The 13,518-nt window shown below is 44.1% G+C and overlaps 1 protein-coding gene across 2 annotated transcripts in view; it reads right to left on the bottom strand.

Moving 5' to 3' along the window:
• Positions 1-10,342, bottom strand: part of LOC106588832 (adenylate cyclase type 9) — an 81,487-nt gene extending 71,145 nt beyond the window's left edge. Inside the window, exons 1-5 of one of the 2 annotated variants that reach the window (XM_045691021.2) lie at positions 8,246-10,341; positions 6,778-8,110; positions 5,618-5,872; positions 5,008-5,272; positions 1,478-1,765 (exon numbers count right to left, since the gene is read on the bottom strand). In XM_045691021.2, coding sequence (XP_045546977.1) covers positions 1,478-1,765; positions 5,008-5,272; positions 5,618-5,872; positions 6,778-7,995 — 2,026 coding nt within the window. In that variant the 5' untranslated portion in view covers positions 7,996-8,110; positions 8,246-10,341. Of the gene's footprint in view, positions 1-1,477; positions 1,766-5,007; positions 5,273-5,617; positions 5,873-6,777 lie in introns of both variants that reach the window. The other variant, XM_045691020.2, reaches the window with a different exon arrangement.
• Positions 10,343-13,518: the final 3,176 nt, after the last annotated feature.

Here is a 13,518-nt window from a genome sequence, read left to right as displayed (position 1 = left end):
CTCCTGCCCTCCTCTCTCTTCTCCTGCCCTCTCCCTCTCCCTCCACTTTTCTACCCTACTCAGGACTGAAGTGCCTGCCCTCTGCGTCTTATCACCTCCTATCTACAGCTCAAACATGCTCTGCCCACAATGCAACACCTGGGCACAAACACAGTAGCAGCCAAATATAAACCAGCAGCCTTGGTGTGTGTGTGTGTGTGTGTGTGTGTGTGTGTGTGTGTGTGTGTGTGTGTGTGTGTGTGTGTGTGTGTGTGTGTGTGTGTGTGTGTGTGTGTGTGTGTGTGTGTGTGTGTGTGTGTGTGTTAGCGCTAACTCATTAACTAACAAAACACTCACTGACTATTATGAGTTTTGAAATGGTGACCCCGTATGACCCCGTATGACCCTGTGCAAACCTGATAACCTGCATGGTCCATATTGATAAAGCCTCAGAGTAGAAGTGCTGATCTAGGATCAGGTCTTCACTGTCCATCCATGTCATCTTTTTCAAATATGATTTAAAAGGTAAAACCGATGGTGGATCAGCAGTCCTGCTCTGAGACGCATCATGAATATGGCCGTGATGTGCTTTAGGTATTATATCATCACCCAATGGGATGAAAGCCACAGTCTGCAATATTTCCTGCTGTTCAATGTGATATATGTGTATATTCAGTGAGCATACAGTCTACTACACACGTGTTGCCTGTAAATGTGTAATAACATGTTATATTCCTGAATGTTCTTGTTCGAAGTGAGAGGTAAAAAACTAATTTCCTAAGGAGATATAATAACCTAGAATAACCTTATATTTTCATTTAAAGTTATACTTACCAAGCAGCAGTTTTAGAAAGTTTGGGATGTACATAACACGCTTCATTGTTACAATCAACTAAACAACATAGAATCAAAACACCCAGTTATTATGAGTAATCAAGGTAGAACCAAAATAGACCCCTTTCGGTGTTTACAAACATTGCCGCACACGAGGGCAATGCACACAACTTGGTTGCAGAACACGAGTGAGTTCTCATAGACCGGAAGCAAAAAAAGCCTCTATTTACATGTTGCTTATGAGCGCCTTCCACACTACTTTTGGATTATAATTGGATTGTAGGACTTGTATGAATGTCCTGCTTATTAATATGAAGTTTGTGTCATCAAATCAACTGCATTATACTTGAAAAAAATGTCAACTTCACCCAGTAAAATGACTTATTGGCTAGCTTTGCTCACCGCCTACGTCAATGAGAGTTAGCATTCTAGCTAACAACTGCTGCGTCCAAAATAGGTATTTTGCAAAGATCACAACCAAATATAATCTTAGCGAATGTTCAAACACTATTCAAAACAACATTGGAAGTAATAACTATGGAAATATCTCAATCATGTTGAATGGGCACAGATGGCGATGGCCGGTGTTTCTGCATCCTGCCTGACGTCAGTGTGTGTGTGTACTGAAAAGGGGGACACAGAACAAAATAAATTAAAAACTTACCCTTCAGTTTCTCCATCAGGCCCTGCGTCGCCCTCTCCAACACCCGCCCGTCCTCCTGCTGGTACCGATCATCCAGAAACCCGGCGGTGGCATCTGACAGGTGTACCTTCCCGGCGACGCCCAATTGTTCCATGAGGTTGGCCAGGTTGACGTCGTTGGACCACACGTCGAACTTGAACCGCTTCATTCCCAGGATCCCACAGAGGACCGTGCCGGTGTGGACCCCCACCCTCATGTCCACCGTCTCACACGTCTCCTGGCAGAACTGCTCAATGGCCACGATCATACCTAGTTTCAGAGTAGAAGAAGAAGCAGAAGAAGACTTTATTGACCCGTTTTCCTTGTAGTACACTGAAACTGCTTGGATCCCAATCACTCCTGAAACACAAACACACACAGGTCAGACAGAAAGTAGTGAGTACACATCCAGTAACTAGTAACAGGTGCAGGGTATAAAAAGTCAACTGGCGAAAGAAAGATACTGTACCCACCCACACACTGCTGATTGCTCCCCTAGTTTTATTGGAAAACATTTTGACCCAAAGGTCAAGAAGACCAGTTTCAAAAGACCTTCAGATTGAAACTTTGCACAAAAATGACAAAGACATGTGTGTCATTTCACTGAATGGGAGTCGTTAGAAGCATATCTAAGGGGCCAGATTAGTTCATTCACAGCGTATGACAATAAACAGCGCACTAAATGCTTATCGGAGCTATCTCAACTCATTCTAGATGTGGACAACAGATATGCCTCTTCTACTACTCTTGAACTCTACAAAGAGAGACGGCTACACCAATCGGAATTTGACAATCTTTCCACGAAACAAACGGAGCCGCTTCTGTTTAAGTCGAGGCAGACATTTTATGAACACGGAGAGAAAGCTGGCAAGTTGTAATCTCACCAGCTTCGACCTGAAATATGTGTTGCAGCTGATTTAACTTCTACCAATCCCAAAGAAATCAACAATCAATTTAAGCAATTCGACTTTGCTCTTTACTCGTCAGAGGCTCTTCCTGACACATCTCATATGCATGCATTTCTAGACAATCTAGACATCACATGTCTCAATTCAGATGAGCAAACTAACATGGATGCCTTAATAAGTGATGATGAAGCTACTCTGGCAATCCAGTCCATGCAGAGCGGTAAAGCTCGAGGACATGATGGCTTCCCTATTGAATTTTATAAAGCATTCTCCTCTAAATTATCCCCTATCCTCAGCTCAATGTACAATGAAATCCTTTCTAGTCAGAAACTGCCACAGACACTTACCCAGGCAACTATTTTGGTTTTGCTTAAAAAGGACAAGAATCCCCTAGACTGTGGCTCATACCGCCCTTTAAGCCTTTTGTGCTGCGATTATAAAATTCTCACTAAGGTCCTCTCGCGCCGTTTAGAGACAGTGATGCCTAATATAATTAACTCTGACTAAACCGTATTTATCTCAGGTAGACAATCTTTCTATAATATGTGGTGGCTATTTAATGTTCTTTATTCTGCCCTCTCAACTCTACAGCCAGAGTTTGTCAGCTCTCTTGATGCTGAGAAGGCTTTCGACCGGGTTGAGTGGGAATATCTATTTACAGTGCTAGAGAGATTTGGGTTTGGCCCGTCATTCCTTTCCTGGATTTAGATTTTGTACTCGTCCCCAGTGGCTTCTGTTCGCACCAACAATGTTACCTCCAGCTACTTCCCTCTCCACAGGGGGACCAGGCAGGGTTGCTGTTTATCCCCTTTCCTATTTGATATGGCTATTGAGCCTCTTGCTGTCACCCTACGCAGAGAGGAGGGGATTAAGGGGCGACATAACTCACAAGGTGTCCTTATATGCAGACTATCTTCTTTTGTACATCTCCAACCCTGTGGAGTCTATACCCGATGGTGGATCAGCAGTCCTGCTCTGAGACGCATCATGAATATGGCCGTGATGTGCTTTAGGTATTATATCATCACCCAATGGGATGAAAGCCACAGTCTGCAATATTTCCTGCTGTTCAATGTGATGTATGTGTATATTCAGTGAGCATACAGTCTACTACACACGTGTTGTCTGTAAATGTGTAATAACTTGCTGTATTCCTGAATGTTCTTATTCGAAGTGAGAGGTAAAACACATTTCTTGAGGAGATATAATAACCTAGAATAACCTTAATTATATTAGGCGTCACTGTGGTCTATACCCTATCTCTTGGACATGCTACAAGGTTTTGGGACATTCTCTAGTTATGAGTTAAACCTAACACAAAGTGTGCTCCTCCCCATTAATCAGTTAGCAGAAGGTATTGGATATGGTCTTTACTTATTTGGGGATGAAGATCACACGCTCATTTAAGGCTCTGTTTAAACATAACTTCAAAACACTCCTGAAGTGCACTAAGCAGGAGTTCATAAGGTGTTCGTCTCTTCCCATTTCACTAGCAGGTCGCATTCATTCTGTTAAGATGACTGTACTATCTATGTTATTGAACTTATTACAAATGAGTCCCATTTTTTTGGCCAAAGTCGATATTCAAACAACTGGACAGCAACATTTCAACTTCAGATAATACGACATAATACAGAACATGAATCCACCTTCCTTGGCAAATACAAAATCTGCATGGGATCAAGACATGGGTGGCGAGCTGACCGATGACATATTGCAACACAGTATTGAGCGTATCCACACCTCATCATTTTGCATAAGGAATGGGCTCATTCAGTTCAAAGTTTTGCACTGTCTCCATTACTCAAATGATAGTTTGGCAAATATATATCCAAACGTTGACCCCAAGTGTTTGACATGCCACCAGAGTCCAGCGACTGCGGGACACATGTTTGAGTGGCTTCTGGGACCACATTTGTTAAGCATTCTCACATATGTGTAATACAACTGTTAGCCCCAACCCGTTCACTTCCATTTTTGTGGTACTTCCCCTCGACCAGAATGCTACCACGCATCAGGCGAATGCGATAGCATTTGCCTGGATTCTAGCTCGCAGTCTTGTTCTCTTTCACTGGAAGTCTGCAAAGTCGCCCTCCTTTATGCAGCAGGTTAAGTAGGTGGTGTCATCTCTGCCTTTGGAGGTTGGGTACACTGTCCATGGGGCCTGACAAAAGTTTGGCTTTACCTGGTCCCCATTAATGACTGGAGAGCCTGTCTTTTACTTCGTGTAACTTGCATATTTTGGTAAGCAGTCATGTCTGTTCTAGTGGCCATACATTGTGCTGATAAGATTCAACTATAATTATGATAGTGATTTTATTTTCTCCATTGTTTTTGTTCCTATTACTGTTTATGTTTCTGCCCTGTTTAATTTATGTTTCTATGTTATCCTTGTATGATGCCTTGGTGGGTGGGTGGATTGGAGGGAGGTGTGGAGGGAGGGGTGGATGGGGAATGAGGGGTTGGGGTTGTACTGTTTTTATGTTCTCATCTCTGAAAACCTATAAATAAAGTACAAAAATAAAATGACAGACATTGCACAATAAAGTTGCAGGAGCAATTAACAGAATGCTATCTACCCATCTTTATCCCCTTGGATCATACCTAGTCCCATCTCGACACAGCAGTAAGCGTGGTCAGGGCGTGGCTCGGGACATCCCGCCACGCAGTAGTAACAGTCTCCCAGTGTACTGATCTTCTCACAGCGCGTCAGCTCACACAGCCGGTCGAAACGGCCGAAGAGGTCATTGAGGAGCCCCACCAAGGCGTGGGCGGACTTGTTGGCAGACATTTTGGTGAAGCCGACGATATCCGCAAAGAGGATAGAAACAGGCTCCATCCGCTTCATGTTGAATGGCCTGAAGATGATCTGATGATCAAATTAAATCAAACTTTATTTAAAATGCTTTTAAAATTGTAACACACTTTGCAGTAAATCAATAAGCTTTGCAAGCATTGCTTGTTCTTCTGGGTCTAGGTCGGTTACCGTAAAGCACTTCGTGACAACTGCTGATGTAAAAAAGGCTTAATAAAATACATTTGATTGATTTGGACAATAAAATAAATAAAAAGCAGACCACACATGAAGCAATAAAGGAGGAATAAAATAGCATACAAACAAACAATGACTAAAAGGCCAAGCTAAACGGGTGAGTTTTTATACATGATTTTAAAACGCCTATGGTGTTTTTAAAATCAACCACTGGCCTCTTACCTGGCCTCTGGGGATCGAAGTCTTCTTCCTCTTATGATGACTATGATGATGGGGATGGTTCTTAGGGCTCGCCGCGATCGACGAAGCCCCCCCAGGACCTCCGACTGTGGACACAGCCGACGCCGAACAAGCCCCGGCAGAGTATCTCTTCCCTGCGTTCCCCTCCATCTCCTCGTCCCCCTGCTTCATCAGTTCATCGGCGACCCTCCTCGGCATGACAGAGTGGATCATGCGCTCCTTCAACGCTTTCTCCACCTGTAACATATTCACAAAGACAGGTAACAACTGGTTTCCTTCTCCACCTGGAACTTATTCACAAAGACAGGTAACAACTGGTTTCCTTCTCCACCTGTAACATATTCACAAAGACAGGTAACAACTAGTTTCCTTCTCCACCTGGAACTTATTCACAAAGACAGGTAACAACTGGCTTCCTTCTCCACCTGTAACGTATTCACAAAGACAGGTAACAACTGGTTTCCTTCTCCACCTGGAACTTATTCACAAAGACAGGTAACAACTGGTTTCCTTCTCCACCTGGAACGTATTCACAAAGACAGGTAAGAACTGGTTTCCTTCTCCACCTGTAACATATTCACAAAGACAGGTAACAACTGGTTTCCTTTTCCACTTGGAACTTATTCACAAAGACAGGTAACAACTGGTTTCCTTCTCCACCTGGAACGTATTCACAAAGACAGGTAACAACTGGTTTCCTTCTCCACCTGGAACATATTCACAAAGACAGGTAACAACTGGTTTCCTTCTCCACCTGTAACATATTCACAAAGACAGGTAACAACTGGTTTCCTTCTCCACCTGGAACGTATTCACAAAGACAGGTAACAACTGGTTTCCTTCTCCACCTGTAACGTATTCACAAAGACAGGTAACAACTGGTTTCCTTCTCCACCTGTAACGTATTCACAAAGACAGGTAACAACTGGTTTCCTTCTCCACCTGTAACGTATTCACAAAGACAGGTAACAACTGGTTTCCTTCTCCACCTGTAACGTATTCACAAAGACAGGTAACAACTTCTCTATATTATGTTATTTGATTGTTTGATGAGCATGATGATGAAAGTAAATCTGGCTCTCGATGATTCAATGTGTCAATGTTTTGATTTTATCCGTCTCTAACATATAAACAATAATTACCTCCAGGTCCTTGCCGTGCATGATGGCCTGGCCCACCTTGAGGAAGGTGGAGCGGGATCGCACCTCGGACATGATGAAAAGGTGGATGCCGATGGCGTGGGCACACAGGTGGAGGAGGGCCTTAGCCGGGCCCAGCCAGCGGAGGGTGTCCCATTCAGAGCTAGAATAACCAAGACCTCCAGGACTAGATCCAGAACCTAGGGACCCTTCTGCACCTCCAATCCCAGCCTCGCCCCACCTATTCCCCCCATAATTTCCTCCACTGCCATCTCTCCCCTGGAGCAGGGGCAGCCACCCTAAGGCTTCAAATAGGACTGAATACAGGAGCCCCAGTAAAACTGAAGCATATAGCCTCACATGGAGAACACTATAGAGTAGTAGCAGGACCTCCATACACAGAGAGAAGGTTCCCACTGGGGAGATGCAGGGAGCCCGAGTAGGGCCCACTCCACCTGGGGTGCGAGGGAATGTCAGGTTGCCATCCCTGGTTCTCTCCAGGTAGACGAAGCCTCCTGTCTGGATCTGAGGAGCCAGAGTGATGGCAAATGTGGCCACAATGAGGAGCAGTGAGGCCTGGTTGTACAGGTGAGTATAGGGCCTTGTCAAGGTAAAGAGGAAGAGGAGGAGGAGGAAAAGGAGGAAGGAGGCGGTCGGGGCGAGGAAGGTCGCCGGGTCACAGCGGTCGTGGTTGACCCCGAAATACACGCCCCAAAGGATCGAGGCGGAGGCCATGTATGACAGAACATAGCGGAAGCGGCGTTGAGTCTGCGGGAAGCACCTCTCGCGGCACGCCTCCTCGAGTATCGGGGAATCAAACTTGGGGTCCCACCACTGGGCAGCAGACCTCTCAAACAACTGGGGCAGAGTCTTCTGCTGGCTGTGTAACTTATTCATAACAGCCCTCCGAACTCCCGACTCCCCTGAACTACAGCTGGAGGAGATGCTGTATTTGGTGCAGGGTTTGGAGGGATCTCCTTTGGCGGTAGTGGTAGCCCCACCTACTCCACTCCCTCCTCCTCTGGTATTGCTGTCCCTTGTCGTTGGGGTTGGGGGAGAGTCATGATATTGTCGATGCTGTGGCGACGGCGCGTGCTGTGTGTGCTTAGTGTTGTCGATAATCCGCACAGTCACGGCGCCGTCACTGCTTGAGGCGCAGCTAACCTCCGTGGCATGTGGGAGAAGCTGCTGCTGCCGGTGTTGCAGCGGCTGCAAGGCCATTATGATGGCTGGAGGAGTGACGTGAAGGGGGAAATACTAATATCTGATCAATGATGGCGGACGGTGCGCGGGCAATGAGGTAACAGTACTAAGTGAAACATCTGGCAGAGGAAGACTAGACAGGAGAGAGAGCAAAAGAGAGGCATAAAAAAAAGGTGATGGTTGTAATCACGACTTGATATATCGTGTGTACAGAAAATACGTATTTCTACTAGGCTACGCACGAATGTAGCCAACTAGGCCTACTCACTCATATAAAAGGACCGTTCCAGGCTCTTGAGTAGTTCATTATCCCGACCTCTGTATTACGTCAGCACTCACATTCCATTAATTCGTCCCTTGCCTTTGGAAGCCCTCGCTGGCCACTTTGTTCTCGTGTGTTGCTCTGCTCGTTCTCATCTGGCAGTTGAAATAATTGAAAGTCCATTCCTCTTTCCTCTCCCCTTCTTTAAACATCCTTCCCCGATATTACGTTTTTTTTAAATCACATTACGATTTTTATAGGGTTTAAAAAGCCAATCTGGGGTCAGCTGTTCAAATATTCACTTTTTATTCCACACCACGCGCAGTGTTTTGACAGCTCGAGCTTGGCTCCTACTCAGCCTCGCTCTCCTGAAGTCCTCACGTGTCTTCTTCACTGATGATCAAAATAATGTCCCCATGTTATTATTACATTTTAATACACATACAATCCGAAAAGAGAACATTATTTATAGAACGTTTCCAAGTCCAAAACGACCCATATTGTGTGTGTCTTGTTTAGGAGTTGTAGGCTATACACAGTAGATTGTTGTCCCACTCATTACAATAACAAGCTACACATGGTTAGAAAATTGCGACAAAGTTACAGCTTCGGTCCCTTATCTTATCCGAGCACGCGCTCCAAAACATGTCACTTTAAAGTTCCTTTCCCTTGGAAAAAAAAAACAAGCGTTATCCTCTTTCCGTTTTAGTTACATGAGTCAACAGTTGAAAATAATTGGCTAACATTCATAGCATAAACTCGTATAGCATATCCTCCTTTCCCTTTCTGACTATTTCAAAGCCCTAGTGTGGGTGAATACTTTCGTGTTATGCTAGCCAAGCTGAAGAGTTAGGCTTTGGCTGTCGGGTCGGGAAGGTGGGTGGGTCGGTTGGTTCACGACCACCCAAAACCAGCAGCCAGGCAGGCAGCGTCCGTTTAGCGGTCTAGCTGTCCCCCATACCCAGTCTGTAGTTCTTCCACAGCCGGGCCTATTCCCAAGCTCCAGCCCCGTCCTTTCCTGACCTCCCTCTACGGATCTCTACATCGGTAATATCCCCACTTCCAAGACGACAGGGACTGTACAGATACAGTAATTATGAGACCTTGAAAAGCGATTTTAAATCGAGAAATAAGTGCCCAAAATATGACAGCTGAGCTGATATAAGCCAACTCCTTTTACTAGGCTGGAGTCTTGAACAAACTTGTTGGTAAGAGTTGGCAAAACAGACAGCTATGAGAAACACCCACCCTTGTATGAATAGTCTATTAAATATATAGACTGAAATACAAAACTGTCAAGTTAAGTCTACTAAATATTCCTATCGAATATTCACATTTTCCATAGAATAGGCCTATCCAATGAACAGGACAGGCTTTTAAAAACAAAAACTGCAGTTTAAAATTGAAGCAAAATCGTCTCCAGAAACGTCACTACTGTGCTCGCTTCTGTATCCAAAGCTTAGAAACTTTTTCCCAGGCCGTGGTTCCTTCCTCATAGGCTACAGAAGTAGCCTGGACTGTAAACGCGTGGAGTAGAGAACTATGGAGTGCATGGAGAGATTCTGTGAATTTCCTCCTCTTTGCTTTCCCCTAAGGAATACCGAATACCCATGAGGAAGAAACAATATATCCTTGATCCTGCTTCTCTTTATTCAATTACCAACGAATAAGACATAGTTCGCGAAATGTGCTGGCTTTCTGTTCCATAATTTCCTCAAGTCTGGATAGCTCGAGATTAGGCTGTCTGCATGCATGTGCCCAGAAGAAGCATAGCCCGAGAGAGAGTCCACTCCTTGTTGCGTTCGCGTCCTCTTCCGTTCGAAAGGTTCGGTGACGGTTAAGGTTACCTCCCTATTGCCCGGGTCCGGGTAGCCTAAGTAAGCTAATAAAAACACGTTTTTATGTGTTTTCCCGATTTATCCAGGGGAAGACAACGCAGCTCCCGTCACTCCCACCATCTTCCTGTACCCAGACGGAAATTCTCCGCCAGCTGAGGCGGCGGTGCGGTGGAGAAGGGTGGGTGTCCAAAGCGGAGCGACTCGGTGGTATGAGCATCGAGCTTCAGCAGCTCCAGTCTGAAAATACAGCAGAGGGGGGTATGGTGGCTGATGATGGGAGCGCGCACGTAGAAATGTATTGTGTGGCTATGGACGAGCACGTATTGAATAAGAGTGAGAGTATAACTATTTCAGGTTGTAAAACATTTAAATAGGTAGACTAGAATGCCAAAGTATTAGGCCTATTTTACGCATTTTACGCATAGGCCGTTTTCTTTCCAAATGACATCACACACCACATGACACAAACAGAGCAACACGTTAGGTGTACACATACCAATAGATTTCAGTGTTTTTACATTACATGCATGTTCATTGTTACACAGCTGTTACACATAGACCTATGCCCACGCTAACAGGGTTGTGCCCATAATTCCAACAGTCAGTGATATCATTGATTGAAGGTGCATAAAAAAGGCCTACCCTAATCTAGTAGATAAGGTATGCACACCTATAATTGCCCTGAAGAGAACACTGATCTAGTTTCCATATTCACAGACAGATCTTTGTGTGACACGTCTACTTTGAAGGAAGAATAATACCTACTCTTTGAGTCCAATAAAAATGCCTAGCCTCTTCCGCTAGATGAAAGTTGCCAAACACACACACACACACACACACACACACTCACACACACACACAGTTTTGCGCAGATAACCTTTTGGGGATATACAATTCAGTCCCATTCAAAATCCTGTTTTTCTTAACCCCTAACCCATACCCTAACCGTAACCCTAACCTTAACCCTAAACCTAACCCTAGCTCCTAACCCTAAACCTAACCCTAGCTCCTAACCCTAAACCTATTTCTAACACTAATTCTAACCTCAACCCTAAACCCCCTAGAAATAGCATTTGACCTTGTGGGGACCAACAAAATCAAATCAAACTTTATTTGTCACATGCGCCAAATACAACAAGTGTAGACCTTACTGTGAAATGCTTACTTACAAGCCCTTAACCAGCAGTGCAGTTCAAGAAGAGTTAAGAAAATATTTACCAAATAAACTAAAGTAAAAAATAATAAAAAGTAACACAATAACATAACAATAACGAGGCTATATACAGGGGGTACCGGTACCGAGTCAGTGTGTGGGGGTACATGTTAGAGGTAATTTGTACATTTAGGTAGTGGTGAAGTGACTATGCATAGATAATAAACAGCGAGTAGCAGCAGGGTACAAAACAAATGAAGGGCGGGGGGATCAATGTAGTAGCCTGGTGGCCATCTGATTAGTTGTTCAGCAGTCTATGGCTTGGGGGTAGAAGCTGTTAAGGAGCCTTTTCGTCCTAGACTTGGCGCTCCGGTACCACTTGCCGTGCGATAGCAGAGAAAACAGTCTATGACTGGGTGACTGGAGTCTTTGACAATTTTATGGGCTTTCCTCTGACACCGCCTATTATATAGGTCCTGGATTGCAGGAAGCTTGGCCCCAGTGATTTACTGGGCCATACACACTACACTCTGTAGCGCCTTACGTCAGATGCCGAGAAGTTGTCATACCAGGCGGTGATGCAACCGGTCAAGATGCTCTCGGTAGTGCAGCTATACAACTTTTTGAGGATATGGGGACCCATGCCAAATCTTTTCAGTCTCTTGAGGGGGAAAAGGTTTTGTTGTGCCCTCTTCACGACTGTTTTGGTGTGTTTGTACATGGTAGATTGCTGGTGTTGTGGACACCAAGGAACTTGAAACTCTCGACCCGCTCCACTAATGGGGGCCTGTTAAGCCCGCCTTTTCCTGTAGTCCACGATCATGTCCCCAGTTGGTCAAATTTTTGTTTGTTTACTCTTCTTGTAGGGACTTCTAGTTAAACACGTCCACACACACACACACACACACACACACACACAGACACACACACACACACACACGCAGACACCTGTAACAGATTTCCTGCAGGATTTCTGTGGGACTTTTTGTAAGGGTTGATTTATTATTGATTTATTGATTTGTTTGCTAAAAACAGATCTTTGGTAACTCAATTTATTGGGGATAGAGGATAACTTATTTTGAGTTCTCAAGCTTCTCACAACAGTTAGTGATAGTTTGTCGCAAGTAGGCCTATCAAAAACATTTTTATATCAGCTTTATTTTTTAACTGTTCATACAGAGTGGTTAGAGTAGCCATGGTGATAGATTTCTGTCCTTTTGTTTTCATGCTGACTGACAGAATAAGGTGAGGTATTGGAGACCTATTAGTTTCTACACAGCTCATTTTACGTGACCAAATGTCCTCTCAGCACTTCACTTCAATATCCATCTTTACCTGTAATACGTCCCAAATGGCAATCTATTCCGTATATAGTGCACTAGGTTTGACCAGGCCAGGGCTTTTCCATGGGGAATAGGGTGCCATAAACCCTGGTAATCATTTCCATTGACTACCATTGAGTTCAGGCACCACCTGGTGGAATTCTGGTGCCACTGCAGTGTTTTTATGACCGAAATCACACCCCATTTGTTTTTGCTTTTAACCCTTCCCTTATGTCCCGGTTCAATTTGAATTAGAAATCACTAAAATACTATTTTACATAATTTTTCCATCATGACCCTTCATCTACTTTCCTAAGGTTGTGTCTCAAAGGTGTAAAACACGTAACAACAACAAAAGTTTGACCTGGTACCGGAATAGTGACATCCATGATGTTCTGGGTCAATTTGACCTGCAATTTTACCTTGGGTCTATATAACTTTTTAACAGGTTGTCCTAGAAACAAGCTGAGGAGGAGCAACACTGATCTTAAGTCAATTTGAAGTACATTTGACCTTTGACCTTTGTGCTAGAGACAGGTGGTATTTTGTGCAATAAAGATTTATCCATGACGATCATAAAGGATCTAGGTATGATTTCCTTGTGATGTCCAGAGGCCGAGGGATAGGGATCTGAAGTTGGGAAGAAATTAGCAAAAAATTTCACAAATGTCATAATTCCATTGATTTACAGCTTTGGTACAGTAATCAAACATTTGGCTCCCAATTTTGAACAGTTGGTCCATCAACTCATATGAAACATTCTCAGCTACTGGAGAAAAACAATTTGTAAGCTTAAAATCATGTATTATTTGTAAAGTTAAAATCCTATTGATGATCTAAATGACTTACTGTACTTATTGTAATGGTGTAGGTTGAACCAAACATAAGGATTAAATACCTAATATTATGTAAATCTGGTTTCTGTGTCTCAGACAGATGTGGAACCTTGCAGGGATGTGTGTGTGT

Source organism: Salmo salar, chromosome 12, assembly GCF_965601325.2.
Source record: "Salmo salar chromosome 12, fSalSal1, whole genome shotgun sequence".
Lineage (NCBI taxonomy): Eukaryota > Metazoa > Chordata > Actinopteri > Salmoniformes > Salmonidae > Salmo > Salmo salar.
Note: the sequence above shows the minus strand (reverse complement) of the source record. Positions and strands in the feature narration are given on the sequence as shown.